General features: G+C 37.0%; 1 protein-coding gene across 1 annotated transcript in view; it reads left to right on the top strand.

Moving 5' to 3' along the window:
• Positions 1–462: 462 nt before the first annotated feature.
• The window catches only part of LOC150089502 (potassium channel subfamily T member 2-like), a 414,361-nt gene continuing 397,680 nt past the window's right edge, over positions 463–17,143 (top strand). The window contains exons 1-2 of the mRNA XM_090389520.1: positions 463–573; positions 14,311–14,582. Coding sequence (XP_090245646.1) covers positions 14,332–14,582 — 251 coding nt within the window. The 5' untranslated portion in view covers positions 463–573; positions 14,311–14,331. The remainder of the gene's footprint in view (positions 574–14,310; positions 14,583–17,143) is intronic.

Consider the following 17,143-nt stretch of genomic DNA (forward strand, 5'->3'; position numbering starts at 1 on the left):
GTTTGGGAATGCATTCAAGCGGTACACCTCAAGGGTACCAAGTGACCCAGTGATTCCTTTGAGCCTACAATTAAATTTGATGTAGTATAAACATCTATTTATAAATCAACAAAAAAATAATTCACTGACTCTTCATTATTTTTGTCTATTTTAATAGATTTCTACCTCTCCGCATAGCCATCTGCAGAATAAATAAAATTGTCTTGTGCATTTAGAAATAAAAGACCTACAATTGTTTTTAATATTACTTGGCTTGAAAAACATAACAAATCGAGAAACGTTCTCAATATCAGGAAAGGCGTAAAAAAGACGTGTCATACCGGTGACATAAATCCTTTTTGTATAACTGTCTTTTGGCAGTTGTCCCATTTGTTCGTCTGCCATATGGCACGCGCGATTCCCATTGTTTTGTGTTATTGTCGTAAGATGGCAGGCCTATCGCTCCATTATTGGCACTTAACTCAGTCAAGCAATACCTCGTGTAATTTTAGTAGCTCGTAATAACCGTTATTATTAAACTGACCGGATTAAGGACAGCTAATATGGAGGGACACAGGAAAAAGATGAAGCCAAGTAAGTTTTTAAAAAGTTATTTCTCTGTAATGACAAGCTTTATATATGACCCGGTAATTTGTGTCTGCATTTTCTTTACAGATGAACTAATTAGTTAATTAGAAAACTGCACGAAGAAGAAACATAATTTATTATAAAGATTAAATTCCAATTAGTTGAATACGTATTTAAATATTCTAATTAGAATGATGAATTATAGCAGAGGGAACCTACGAACTATGAAACAGGTTTGGGAATGAATTCAAGCGGTACACCTGAAGGGGTGAAAGGAAGAAAAAATGCACTTTATGTAGGGTATAAAAGAACTGTAAAGAATATTTTGTACACTTCGCTCTTGGCCACGTGGATCACCTTGAAAAGTTAATTCTTTATCACACGGATCACCTCGTTAAAATAAAAAGTATCTCGGAGGGTCTGAAAATTCATTCTGAGAAAGGGAAAACTAGTTTAGTAACAAAGGAAGTTTTGAGAATAATAATTTCTGCGTTCTGTTTTTGTCTTAAGAATCGCCTACTGGTCACAGGCGCTATCCTGAGACAGATCCAAACACTGACAGCCTTTGTTTCCATTTTATATCATCCTTCCCTCTGTTAATGTCACTAAATATTTATTTCAAAGGATAACTCCTAGCAAGTAAATAAGAATCAAACGCTGACATTGTTCCGTAAAGAAACTCTGTTATACTCCAGATTATGGGTACACCTCCGGAGGAAGTGGCTTCTTTTGCTTGAATCTGTCCCGAAACACCGGCGTAAACTAACCTAATCTTTTTTCATTAGCCAAAAATGAAAATTTATTAAAAAAAAAAAAGCCACACTTCTTTTGCTTGAATCCATCCCGAATTTGGCCATGCCCACAACGCGGTGACAAGGCGTACCCATAATGTGGAGATCAGCCAGAAACTCTATAGGTTCTGTATTTCCCTTCCCTTCAAATTTTCTGCCTCTTTCGGAATTATTCCTTTTTATTATTCAGATTAGAAGTAGCTGAACTTCGTTCATATGTAGGTAAGAAAATTCTGACTGCAAGTAGTATGACAAACACATTAAGTAAAAGCAGTTTATTTGCTGTTGTCATAAGTTCACTGTAATTTAGCCATTACTGAAATAAAACTGCTTCTAAGGTAGAAAACTTTGCGGTATTATACTGGATGGTATATTTAGTGTCATTACGATGAAGATGTAAATTTCTCTGAAAGCTGATGAACCTCCTGAAAAAAAAAAAAAAAAAAAAAAAATATATATATATATATATATATATATATATATATATATACAGTGTGTTTCAAAAATATTGGTACGAACGTTTAGGGGAGGTACGTAACATCTAAAGGAATGCGAATCGCATAGGAACCCATAACCGGAAAGTAGTAGCAGAGGCACAAGAAGCAGAAATGACACAAGACAGTAATTAGTGGCAAACATTTATTTGACATAATATTAACAATGGAGTACGAGATGGATGCATTTCATGATGCTACAACAGATGCTCGAAGGTTCCATCATGAGACGCGATGCATGCGTGACACGGACGCAGCATGGATTGGCGGAACACACCTGGAGTTTCTTTGACAGTAGCAGCAGCAGCGCAGAAGAGTCTCGCGATGAGATCCATTTCCGTCTCCACAGCGATTCATACACGATAGATTTGAGGGTCCCCCACAGAAAGAAATCAAGGCTCGATAAATCATGTGAGCGGGGGAGCCAGGCAATGGGTCCACCACGGCCAATCCATCGACGCCCAAAACGCCTGTTCCAATGGTCACGAACACACCTTCCATAATGAGCAGGCGCTCCGTCATGTTGAAACCAAATGTTGCGTCTCACATTTGCTGGAACATCATCAAGTAACCCTGGTAGAACTTGTTCAAGAAAGATCCAATATTTAGCGGAGTTCATGCGGGAGGGTAACAGGTATGGGCCGACTAAGCAGTCACCGACCATACCTGTCCACACATTTATTTGCGAAGCGATGTTGTGCCGCGTGGCGGCGCACACCGTGTTCACCCTCTGCTAATCCATACACTAGGTGCATGTCTGCCAGCTCACAGTTCGTATATCGATGCATACTCTTCGTGCGGCGACTACTGCTTGAATGAGTAAACCAGAAATTTTCCCTCTCGCGAACTGATGAACAGTGCCGCGTACCGACGTATGGTGACGTTTCCGGTTATGGATTCTTATGCGATTCACATAAGAACCCATAACCGGAAACGTAACATCTAAAGGAAGTTACCTACCTCCCCTAAACATTTGTACCAATATTTTTGAGACACCCTGTGTATATGTATTATCAAACAAGCTTGAACTCGCTATCAGCAGTATCTTTCGAAGTAATAATTCTTAAAATCTTTCGGGAAGTAATTAAATTTGAAGGTTTTTATTTTTAAACTTGCCAGCGCGGCTTAAAAGTTGCGCATAGGCCAGAACATATCCATTATGCCATGCCTAATAGATCTACGTAACCTGCCTACAGTCATTATCACAGAAAATACTTCACGCCTGGAATGACAACGAAGATTTTCACACCATTTTTCTGGACATGAAATCTGCTTTCGACTCAGTCCAAATAACACCCCTTCTTGCCTTACTTGAAAGATTCTACGGGATATCCGAAAATATGCTCGAGATCCTCAATAATCTGCTATCTAAGAGAATGCTTCACTTCAAAGGTGATGGCATTACAGTCACTAAAAGCGTCGAAGTAGGGATCCCACAAGGTGATTTTCTCTCTCTCTCAGCATTGCTATTTGCAGCAATATTCGTTCCACTAATGGATCAAATTCCAGCTTTCCTATCGTATGCTGATGATATTGTTTGCTACTTGCCATGCAAACGCCATGTTGGTGATTCACAAGAAAGACAAACCTCCTCTGAATCTGTAAACAGCTACCTAAATACATTCTGTAATTATGCTAAATTTTTTGGCCTGTCAGCCAATCCAGAGAAGTCAAACTATCTCATCTTTACGCCAAATCGGAAGACTTCTGCTGATACTGCATCTTCTCTACTTCCGGAATTGGCAAGAAATGTTCTGACTCCCACAAACAGTGTCAAATTCCTAGGAGGAGTAATCCTTGATGCCAACTTCACCTATAAAAAACAAATCCAAGCTCAGTATTCCAAAGCCCTGAGAGCGTTCTGGGGAATGAAAATTGATCTGTGCAAAACGCACAATAAGCAAATAATCAAGAAATACCTCGCAACTTACTTCTGTAGTGTGCTCTCCTATGCCGTGGAAGTTTGGTCGGCGGCACAACCCACCAGCCTCAGGAAACTATGGGGCCTCGAATTCTGGGTGCTGAAGTGGGCCAACTTATGGTCGCTATAGATCTACACAACATCTAAATCTACTCTCTGCTGCAACCTGCAATATACACCCATAGTCCAACAGAGCCCATGTGCTAAAAATAAAGTCATTCCTTCATCTGTGCTCAGCTAAGCAGGATCACATCGACATCTGGAACACGGTTGGTTGGCGTTTGCCAGGCAGACATCTCCGTAGTACCCCTTCCTTGTGCTCAAGGCTCCAGCGGTTACAGAATTTCAAGAGACACTTCCCAAATGTGACTCTGGACACTCAACTCGTTCAACATCGACATCGACCTGTAGACTATGGACAAGGCATATCGCGATGGCATCTTGTCCCATCTTGATGTTTGTAAAGGACATTTATGTAAGTGCCGATTTTAGTTAGCCGATGTCATTTCATGTTCTGCTCAACTTGTAGTTCATTTTTCGCTGTAATTACTACTTCATTTTTACATTTTGATTATCATCTTTGCTTTGATCTATTAATTTTTATTTATTTTTTTTTTATAAAACAAAATCACTTGTATAAACAACGGATTGTAAGACTCCTCTGGCTTTCTGTGTAAGGAATCACTATTGTATAAAATTTATGTTAATAAAGAATCTTATTATTATTAAAAGTATAAACCTAACCCCCAATAAAGGCCTAAAGTGTAGGGGGGCCGAAGTTACATTATACAGTACCAATTATTGTTTTAACCTGCACTAGCAATTTAACCAAACAAATACATAAAAATAAATATTTATAACTAAAAGTGGTTTTCTTTTGCCAAATTTCAACTGAGGCAGACTATGCATGACCCAAGTATACTCGTTAACACTTGTTAGAAATAGCAGGCGTTCCTTCACAAAACCAATCGCAATCGATATTCAGCGTGAGTAAGATTCCGATTCATTTATCAATGGGTAGTTGTTTTAATGTGGCTTGAAAGATCTCAAAGGAGTCTGTTGGCACTCAAGTGACAATCGATAATCCCGATGAAGCTTGGAATTTCCAACATTTTTACCTCGAGGTTTGAAGATGTTGAGTATTGGGTCTGTTGATGGATAGGGCCGTGCAGTTCAGTCAAGGCTAGTGATGGGCATAATCGATTATGATTTAATAATCGATCATATCACTTGCATAATCGATTATGGATTTTTGATAATCAAATAGAACTGTATAATGAGAAACGTGGCTGATGTAGGGAAAAAACCCACACGCACAGAAAGAGCGAGAAAGAGAACAAGCATGCAAGCCAATGTAGAACTGCATTTTGTGACATCAGTTCGATTCGGTTGTTATTTTTTATTTTATTTTTTAAACTTTTTCTGATTTCATAACCGATTACTTTAATAACTGAAATAATCCATTATGCCTATCACTAATTAAGGTTGATTAGTGACAAGGCTTGAGATGGTGAAAAGTTTTTCAGGCTAACGGTTATGCTATTTCTGAATCCAGTATTCGACAAAGTATCTCCTAACAATTGGAGCGAAGGCCCAGATGGAGAGGGATATTGGACGACTGGCAACACACACCTCACCACAGTGTTACAAGAACGGAATGCTGTATTCCTTCCCATTACGACCTCGAACAAAAAAAAAAAAAAAAAAAAAAGTGGAAACTCCATAAGAACAATTTACAAAGGCTACTGTAAAGCTTACGCAGAATCTCATATTTTGTCGTACGAAAAAACTGATAGATGTCACTTAAGTTTTAAACCTTTGCCAGTCATGTGATGTTTGACAGTTGTCACATTTTTTTTAATATCATAAATCATTCTTCCATATACCTTTCCTCTCCAGTCTTGTCGATGTGTAGCATAAACTTCGTTAATTTCTGGACACGTGGCAGACTGACGTCTGTTCTTCCAACCAATTTCTCAATTTGACTTTAATTGCCCACTCTAAGTCAAAGCGCAGCGCAGCGCAACTCTCTCGCACGTCCTTCCTGTTGAAAGGCTACTTGGAAATAATAACATAGCGTGATATAATGAAGTTTACAGTGGTTAACTTAGAAATAAAAATTACCAAAATAAGCTCTAATTAATAGGTGAGCGAACTAGCCTCTTCCGACTTACCAAAGATTGGTAAGTTGGAAGAGGCTACATTGATGCAGCTTCTAGTCGAAACTGCATTGGTAATTTGATTGGTAGTTGTTGCTAGTTCCATCGTCAAGACCTACCTCGTATATTGAGGTATAATCCATTTATACTCCTAATTTTAATGGTGATCCTAATAATTGGAGTCGCCATTTTCGTGATTTATACATTAAGTTATCATTGGCACGGTAACTTGTCTTAATAATGCTGATATCAGGCGTTTAGCTACTAATAACATTTTACTCGATATTGTATAAAAATCCTTCAAGTGACTTTTTTCCGTTTCGGGAATTATTATGCCGTCTTAATTTTTTCGCTTAAAACGGCGCAAAATTCAGAAACAGTTCCATCTGGCTGGCGGTACTCAAAACTGACAATAAATAAGTCTTCTCTGCTGGGGAAGTCTTACTTTTTGGAAAGTGTAAGCAATTCGTTGTTAAGGATTTCACAGATATAATAATGATGTCGTTCTTGAAAACTTTGCGTTTTTGTGCACTAATTTACTGCTTATTAAAAATGTTTCCTTATACTAAACTAAGATTCCTCATTTTAAACTTAACATGCATTTTTCGAACCAAGTAAAATATATTGTACTTGGTTTGAATGTTTAAAAATATTGATTATTTATCTCCTATCTCTTGGAGTTGGGAAGGGTTAACCGATATTTATTTATTTATTGTACGAAACGGTACCCGCCAAAACTATGGCAACACCCCTATTCAATTTAGATAATTACAAATCACTCACCCCCCCTTGCTCAATTTCAAGGTGGGAGGACCTTAAAAAGACAAAAAAGAAAAAAGTAATACCAGTAATAAGTAGAAAAGAAGAATACGCATACGTAAATTCAAGGTCCAGTTTGTCCAGTTCAAGCCTAGATTTAAGGCGTGCAAGTCCAGTCCAAGGCCTGCCAAAGGTAGAACTGCCAGCACAAGGAGCTGGAGGAGTTATTCTATAATAAAGAATAAATACAAGGAACTGTAGCTCTCTAGCGTCCGAACTTAGAGATGCCCGTGAAAATCACAACAATGCTGAGAGTACCATGAACTACCAAGAGACATCAAATAAAACCGAAGAAAATCGATTATGCGGAAGTGGGAATGGACACCCACCATGATTCAGGAACAGAATATAACGTCCTTGTCCACTCTCACCAAAATGAATTCAGTCAGTCTGTTCCGTCACACAGTACAATCTTACATATGAGAACCTATGAGCTGTATAAGCTAGTCTTATTATTGATGCCGCACACATCTCCCATATTCGCATTCGCAGCTGAATTGTAGAGCACTCATATCTTCACGTGTAGATCGCATGAGCCTGATCTTCCGAATCTCACGAGCCTGTCATACTCCACCACGACGGACTCCCAATTTTCCAAATAATAGCCCTATTCCCTCCAGAAGAGATGGGGACCTGAGCGTGACTCATGACTCCAGCAATCCAAGTTCTTATAATTCTAGTCAAACAGTCTCAAGAACCATATACTATACTGCTTTATGCTGCATTACCGATTCCAGGCGCAGAAGCGTCCTTCGTCTATAAAATACCGCAGTGGCGATGTCCTGGAGCTGAGAAGGTATATTGCGTTTCCACGAGGATCGCTTCAAAGCACTCTGCCATAACGTGGAGCTTACTTATCTGAGATAATAATTATATTCTTAGGTTGTAATATTCCTCACAAGTGTACATAACATGTTCCCATGACTCCTTTTCTCCACAGTGACAATTAGTTCTTTCATTGATTTCTAACTCATGCAACTTTGCATATATGGAGCCGTGACCAGTTAATAAGAAGCCTGTAAGTTCAGCGCAAACTGTCTAGATTGTATCGATATTGTGTGTTTTACATCCGGAATAAACTTGTGAGTAATCCCCACTTTATCACTCACTCTCTAGTGCTCATGCCAAAGATTCATCAAAGCATCCCAGATCCTTGCCTCCTCTCTCTCTCTCTCCGCGGTTCCACCAGGATGCCCACTTCTATGTTCATAAAGGAGCTTGGAATACCACGGCGTACAGAATAAGTCAACCATAGTTGCAAGAAATTACTTTATAAGCAGCAAAAATGGTAACCGTATTTTTTCTATTATTTATTGTACCAGGCGTTCCTGCCAAATTCTGACAACCCACCGTATATTTACGATACCATACATACAGTGTTAGGTGCAATTTATAATATCGTTCAGAGAATGAGGTACATCCATTAAAAAGTAGGCAACAATGTTTAAAGTTCATCTGCACAAGAACCCTCCAAGAAGAAATGTAAACAGTCGGAATTTGTTGATTGTATTCCCACATCGTGATGGCACTAATAACAGCTGCAGTTTAGCAATATGATTCAGACTCATAACGCTGTTCAGAAGGGATTATTTTCTCGAGAGTAGCAAATAAGACAACATAACCTAACCTATAGGGTTACATTATCTAATTATTAGATGTCTTACTAGTAGGTAACGTTATTACGTTTTTCTGCTTTATATGTCCTAACCCAATGGTTATGTTAGGATAGCCTTTTATGACATTTCTTTCAACGTCGGTATCAAACTGCCTTTGTGGAAAAACCGACAAAATTTATACTGCCTTCGTATGTCGACTTATGACACAACGAGCAGATGCCATGGTGAGGAACAGGAAGGGGTCGACTTAAAATAATCTTTACAGAGCAATTGACAGCCAGCCAATTTCTTCGCCCTTCAGCTACTTGTTTTGATTCATTGGTATAACATTATTTGGCTACGCTCTCTTCTTATATGCATGCATCGCTTTGTGAGCACCTTGTTGCATTTATGAGGACAGTGTGAATTGTAATCAATAAACCTGAGCAAATAAGATAATTTATATTTAAATGTTACATTCTAGCGTAATATTTCAATAATAAATTTCTAAAATATGTTTTGCTTTTTTGGCAAGATAAGCATTAGAGAAACAAATGGCTGTTAGTTCTGTGCAGAATAAATTGTGACCAGACATTCATTTCTATTCTTCAATTGGCAACTTTCCTTCTGTTAGTGTTGTAATCATTTGGCAGGCCACCACTCGAATCATTTTTCGCGTAGGTGCAAAAAGACATTTACCCTTTAGTCTTCTCAAACATCAGTATAAAAAGAAACAAATAAACAAAAATAAAGAGGAGGAATTGGTAATAGAGACAAAATCTGATTAAAATTTTTAATTTTTTGCCAACGAAATATTTATTTTCTTATTTCTTCCTTTGAAGAAGTTTCAAAAATATTCCATAAAAATCAACATATTGGGTTGGCTTAGAACTTCGTATACCTTAAAAAAAAACAGTGTGGAGAGTGTTGCATAAGTGGTTAATCTAAAAATGTTCTTATATATAATTCGGCATCACCATTTAGGTTAGAGGAGTTTACATTAGTTATTTTGACAGTGAATACGGTCTTTAACCGTATGTTTACTGCATTTCAATGCCTTAGATGGTATCCATCTTATGATTTGTGATCGGTCAAACTCTTAAAGAGATTTTGTACCACTCTTGGAGTATTCTGAGCGGGGCCATGTCAAGATGGAAGCCCGGTACTGAGATCTTTTCATGTACTCAAAACCTTTCTAGTTTTCTTTGAGCGTAAATATCTTGACATGACCATGATCACGAAAATAGCCTTAATTGCATCCACGTATATCTTTGTCTAGGACTCTCTTCTACCCGTAGAACAACGAGTGTGCATAAATTGAGAGAGAGAGATCGATCAATCACTGCTATGCCTGTTACCAATACAGGGATCCAGTAATGAAAACAATATTACACACATGTTTGCTGTGCACGTCATGTTTTTCAAATAGCAATTTGCGATGATGTTGGTGTGAGTTAATAGCGATTTCTGTGCGTGCATAGACAGTAGGGAAAATTACTCTTTTGAAAATGACCGTATTTCCTTGTTAATTCCCATGCCAATGGTACAAAGACAAATACATCACACACGTATGTACATCTACCTATAGACAGTACTAGGATTAGAAATAGTTACTGAAAAGCTCGAAATGAAAATAAATAACCATAAAATGCTTATTAAAATCGGTATAGTTTCTTAAAAAAACTATCGAAATTCTCACATCTTGATTAAGGAATTATATGACCAGGGTTCAAGTAATTTCTTAATTTTCACGCAGATTTACGAATGGGCTATAAGCTGAACTGGTGCTATTTGCAAATAAAAGAATATTTTTATTATTATTTGCACGCAATATTTCGATCGCTGCTTATTTCCAGGTTGTTATGATTGGATGCCACTTTGAGTTTCCAGGATTTAACTATTGATATTGCCCTTTCTCGCAAACACCACTGATTGCTTGAACTACTTACCGTATTGATGCACTTATTAAAATTGAATCACGAAAAGGTCACAGCAAACATATTGTATACTGAAGTAATATTTACTAAAAGATTTCATCTTATTGAATAGTATGCAGTGGTAGATACGTTTTCTTAATCATGTTTCTTTAGGTCGCCTCATTAATTTGAGTAGATAGGCGTTTTAGTACATAATATAACAACCATATATTTTTATCCTAAATGCTGCATCGATCATATAATAGCGATTTTTATCAACAGTACTTCTTAGAAAAAGGGTCACTTAAAAACTCCATGTTTGAAGAGAGCTCGTTCAGCAAAAATTATCGAAAAAAAGTTAAATTTCTTTATGGATCTATTATGTTGAATGAACATATTCTTGGGAAAGAGCAGATGCCATTATTTGTATAATGGAGGTTGTTTGGAATTATGAATATGGATGATTTTAAAGAAAAGCAAACCAAACTTAATAAGACTAGATGGATTAAGATGCAATGTAATACTTAAAGGGTAGCCAAAATTCATGTTGTAGCCAGAAATAAATGTAACAGAAAATGATTAATTCCATTTTTGCGTGATTGGAGACAGTGACTGGCTTTGCCTCACTAAATGTCAAAAAAAGCGTTAATAGTAACGTGAGTGGTTGAACTTTGTTGCAAATAATAAACCCAGTGGTACAAAGATGACACAGTGATGCAGCTGTTGTAGAGATAATAAGTTTTTCTAGGAAGCAGCGATTTATGCTACTTGCGTGCATCCCGATGTCACAACAGGAGCATGTTTTCTGTAGAAGATTTTAAGTTACTTGGTATCGCCTTGTGCGCTGTAATAGGAAAAGAAAGCCAAAGAATTATTCTGATTTTAACTAAATACAGCACAAGTAATATTTTTGAAATTAATTTGATCGTTTTTATTAATTAGTTTTTATTAATATTGCATTTAGTGAAAACCAGGATTGATATCCTCTACCATAAAACGTTTCTAAGATATATTTAGAATTCTTTTTTGTGAGAAACGAAAAATATGTAAATAAACATTTATTTTTATCATCGGAAGATATCGCAACAATCGCACAATGATTAGAACGTCCAGCTTTCACAGTGAACTATATGGTCAAAATATACTGTATATCTCAATACCTAGTACAATTTGTAAAAATTAATTGACTTTCACCTAAATCTTCATCCACTGCGAGACTCCATCTTCAGACAAAATAGAACTAAAATAACTTTCAGGTGTTGAACTGCTCCTACTCACAGCTAATGCCAACTGTTTGCATTAGCTACTGTTTCTTGTCCAGAACAGGCAAACCGATCATAGAATGCAGACAAATACACTCCCAAGTATGGACCAGATTGTGCCCTGAGTGTAGGAGAATTTCTTTCCTTCCTTCCACGGTATCTTCCATATAATGTATCCTTGCAACATATACACGAATCCTCGAAACTCTTTGATCATACATCGTATGTTCTCCAAGAATACTATAATTGAATCTACTGTTATCTCAATAGATTTCAATTGTGAACTACGGATTCTATAAAAGGCTCCCCAAAGTATCATAAATATTCCCACATAAAAGGCATTTTCTGTGAGACTTTACCAAATTGTGCAGTGCTGACTTTAATAAATATTTCTGTCGTTCCTTTTCTCCCTATTTTGATGATATTCCCAGGATTGAAATTTGTGATTGGCTGAATTCGTGAGTAGATAAATTTCATTTTATATAAATTACGAAATATTTTTGCTTTTTCAATTAGCTGCTCATTTTCTTTTATTGATAGATAATAATTAATCATAGATTATGAAATAGTTGGAAAGTGAGCCATATTGAAAGATATTAGCACGACGATTTTAAGTTTAATGTGCGTTTAATACAATACCTGTAGGACTTAAGAGTAGTTTGTGATATTAGGAATCTAATATCCACCTTCGCGCGAGTCCAACTTACCCGGTTAGTTAACATGGGCTTTATTCACATCGCAAATCCGATGTGAATGAAGGCCATAAAATTCCACCCATCTCAACAATATTAGCCCCAACTCAGGAGTTTTTCATACGGTAGGGACAGACAGCGATCATAATCATTGTGCTAGTCGCGAGGGTATTTTGCCGGAATGCTGATTCCTAGACTGCAAGTAATGTTTTGAACAGAAATAGATCGTTGTCTAGTATTTTTGGCATATATGATTTGCAAACTAAAAATGTACAGGTTAATTTTTAACGTTCGGTCTAAGCTTTCGCATTTATATTTCTTTTTTGAATTATTTTTCACTAAAGAATCTAAAATGGGGTGAAAATAGAAAAACGCGCAATGCCTACACTTTGTATTCAATCACGTATATCAAGAACCAACTGTACTGCAAGAAACTCATTTTCTATCCAGAATGCACTGCTCTATTCTATTTAATAATGTTTATTGAGATTTACAAGATTTCGTTTTTTCATGCAATAGTAGTGAGTGGCCGTTTACATAATTAAATTACATTTTTAATTTAATTTAAATTTCGCAGTTTAAAACTAATCTATTTCATTATGGTAGTGTCATAAATTAGGTTCCTTGTCAAGATTAAGGGTATCGAAAGCGAAGTGTAATAACATTATCTACCCAGACATCGTGGGGGGGGGGCTGGAAAATTAAAATAGGTGGCGGGGAAAAGCAATCCCGGGAAGACCATTTTCTCCCGTGTTGGCTTGCGACGCCCCTGGTGACTCAAGACCTTTTGCACGGTATATGATTTTGTCAGTAGGTGCAAACCTCGAGGGCAAGAGCGTGGACAAACATATTTCAAAAACTGTTTCGATAATGTACTTGTGAAACAGATTACCATATTCTGTGGTATCGCGTGCATTTGAACACGCTACATGCATAACTATTTTCAAACTGACAACAGCTACGGTCGATCTGTATCAGAAAATTGACTGCTTCATCACTTCACACTAAATTTAAGTGACTTTGGGTTATGCCATTTGATGATTTATTTGTATATAACTACTACTGTTATCTAGTTAAAAACAGTGGTGGCAATATAGAATGAAATCAGTAGTCCAATTACTTAAATTTATTTTTGTTTATTGTGTTATAATGACAAATAAAACATTTTACACTCAATTCTTTAGTACAGTTCGCAATGTACACTGTGTTCAATAGGTCAAGTTTCATAAAATCAGAAATATTAAGGAAAATTCGTACATAATGGAGGTTTATCAAATTTTTCATGAAAGGACATTGTTATAAATTCAGTAGAGCTGGGTTTAAAAAGTAATATAGCTCTGTTTTAATAAATGATCAAAAGTGAGGGGCCAGTCGTTCGTGATTCAGGCGTTTAATACGATCACCCCGTGACAACCAAATAATCACATAAGCTTTCAAGGATGTTTAGAGAGATAGCAGTGATGCAGAGGTCTGTGTATTCACGTGAATACACGAAATATATTCACAGCTGATTTGCATATTGTTGAGATAAAAATCCAGTTGTTAATGCAAATTCGGAATTGTCATGTGAATTTACACAAGGATATAAAATTTCATATAAAATTTATCCAGTTCTTAACGATGCTAATTGCTGTTCATAATGGCGCAGTCATAATAATTATGAGAGTTAGAAGACAAGTCAACCAAAATTTTAAAATTATCATTTATCTAATCGTTAATTTGACTCTGAAAAGTCGCAAACAATTTCGATTAATTCAGTTCTTGACGCAGCTCATAATGAACACGACAGTATATGTCCACAATTGTTAATTTTTGTATCTGTTAATATTCTTTCGAAGTTTGTTATAAGAGCTGACATGGTTATGTACTTCACAACTGATTAATAACGTGCTTTGGTGTTTTCGACAGTTCATTTCTGATATGAGCTCTTTAACTAATGCACTGTGACTCGTTTATTTAATGAAATTAATATACTTTGTGCTCAAAATGTTTCTTGAATAGGTAATGCTTATTCTTATTTAAGAGTGTTCAGATTTCAGATTGGTTAGTTAATATATCTTACTTGATCTTAATTTGTCTTCCCGAACTTCGCAGAGGACCACGTGAGTGGCAGTCATGAGGCGCATTGGGATGAAAGGTATACCATATAGCAGACATCATCCATCTGTGAAGGAAGCCTGGAAGACACAAGCCATGAAGAAGACGGTGCCTCGTGTTCTTTCGCGTACGTCTCTTTCGCAAGTGGGACCGATGCCCAGGATCCGAATCACAGCACAACCTGCTCCAGTTCACTCTCCTCTCCCACCGCGATATCGTCTTCGAGATTTAATTTTAGGAGACTATGCCCTTAATGATGACGGCCAAAGGTAGGGGAATTTTTGCTTTTGTTATTTTATGTGTAAAGTAGACAAATTTTCCATATTTTTCTTCTTTACAACACGGATTATGAGTAGTGGATAGGACTGAGAAAAAATTCTTTGGTTCTGAAAGCAGTTCTAATATATGGTTGAATTGAATTGTCCTATAGAGTCCAGAAGAATCACTTCTGATGTTAAATATAAACATTTTAGAACTGACTTGTATAAAACGTTAAGACGCTCAATTTATCATGCAGATAAAAGATCTATGGCTCAGGACAAGAAATGATGTAGTTAACTGTTAAAGAATTCCAGTCAGAATACCTCTTTAATAGATACGCTCTCAATAAAAAAGAGAAAAGTAGTACAGTTTTGGAGAAATTGTGTACCTAAAATAAGAATGTATTTTAAACTGTTTTGATAAAAGTGAACTCAGTGTCTTGATGCGCAAAACAGAAACAATTTAACTGTTATGTATTGACTGGGAATATGACGTAATATCCCAGTATGGAGAATGATTATTGCTGCAGGAAAAGTTGATTGATTCAGCTATTTAAATGCTGTAAAATGGGAAAGTTTGTTCACTAATTTCTAGTTTAGCGGCAGCACCATGCTTAAACAAAATACGCGGTCCGTGTAATTATGAGACAAACACGTCGCTTTATGATACGGATGCCACTGAATGGTTACCATCCTTCATCAGTCCTATGGGTTACTTTGTTGCTGTAAGCTGTTTTTAGAAATATGAAGTGTGAATAATACTAGTTTAATAAGGTAAGTGTAATTTCGCCACGTAACACATATGACATTCCTCGAATTCTTAGGTTTATTTAACGTTAATTTTTTCTGTAAACATAAAAAATATATATTTCATAGATAAACGTCTTAGTTATCCAAAGAAAATTAAAACCATAAATTTTTTTTTATCCTGAGTTTCTATAAATTTCGCATCTCTTCCGCCGTACAACTTCTCCCCTTTTGATTTGAAATAAGACATCAAAAAGGAAATAATCGAACTTTAAAGAAAATTCAATGCCCTTTAAGGTCCAAAGGGCATTCCATTTATCCATCTTAAAGATGGATAGATGGAATTTTTTATTCTTCTCGGCCTTTTAATTGAAAAATTTTGAAATTGGGTTTTCTCAGTATATGCTCCCCCCCCCCCCAATCATCTCTCATTCATATCTTGCTCATCACCAAGGAGTGCGCGTTCATTCCAATAGTCTACAACAACCAGTTGGGATAAACAAACGTTGTCTTTTTCTACCTTGTATGTATAACAATTGTAATTGAGTTACTTAGTAAAGGAAAAGTGAAAGGATATTTATGAAACTGAAATAACAAAAGCCGCAGATTAAACAATATTTGAAAACGAAAATGGAAACGCGAATTCCCTAGAGAAAATGTCTCTGAACACTATTATTTTTGGCCTTTTTTAAAATAAAAAGGAGTATATAGAAGTGAAAGGTTGAAAAAAAGCTCTTCTAGGTTTTTATGGTGCGCAAGTAATATTGACCAGACTGTCTTATAATGGTTGAAAGTGAATAAGTCGAGTTATATTGCATAGTGGAAGTTGAAACCAGCGATGGCATGAACTTTATCAGGTCCTCTCCCTCTATGATAACTAGCTGAGCAGTCCGCATCTTCTAAGTCGGTCTTCATATGGGCATCGATTACCCTTTACCATTGCTTGCCCTTCTTCGAACTCTTTATAGAATCTGTGTTTCTTCAGGTGTAGCCTACATACCTGAACACAATATTCTAAATGCGATCCCACCATCGTCTTATGTAAAGAGACAATGACTTCCTTTTCCTTACTTGCAAAGGCCCTATATATACAAGGGTGTCTCAAAAATATTGGTACAAACGTTTAGGGGAGGTAGGTAACATATAAAGGAATGTGAATCGCATAGGAACCCATAACCGGAAAGTAGTAGCAGAGGCACAAGAAGCAGAAATGACACAAGACAGTAATTGGCGGCAAACATTTATTTGACATAATATTAACAATGGAGTACGAGATGGATGCATTTCATGATGTTACAACAGAGGCTCGAAGGTTCCACCATGAGACGCAATGCATGCGTGACACCGACGCAGCATGGATTGGCGGACACGGTCGAACACACCTGGAGTTTCTTTGACAGTAGCAGCAACGCAGACGAGTCTCGCCCCGAGATCCATTTCCGTCTCCACAGGCGATTCATACACGATAGATTTGAGGGGCCCCACAGAAAGAAATGAAGGCTCGATAAATTAGGTGAGCGCGGGGGCCAGGCAACGGGTCCACCACGGACAATCTATCGACGCCCAAAACGCCTATTCAAATGGTCACGAACACACCTTCCATAATGGGCAGGCGCCCCGTCATTTTGCGTCTCACATTTGCTGGAACATCTTCAAGTAACCGTGGTAGAACTTGTTCAAGAAAGATCCGATATTTAGCGGAGTTCATGCGAGATAGTAACAGGTATGGGACGACTAAGCAGTCACCGACCATACCTGCTCACACATTTATTGCGGAGCGATGTTGTGCCGCATGGGGGCGCACACCGTGTGGGTTGTCGTGA

This window comes from Mastigoproctus giganteus, chromosome 2 (assembly GCF_048544385.1).
Source record: "Mastigoproctus giganteus isolate SK-2022 chromosome 2, ASM4854438v1, whole genome shotgun sequence".
Lineage (NCBI taxonomy): Eukaryota > Metazoa > Arthropoda > Arachnida > Uropygi > Thelyphonidae > Mastigoproctus > Mastigoproctus giganteus.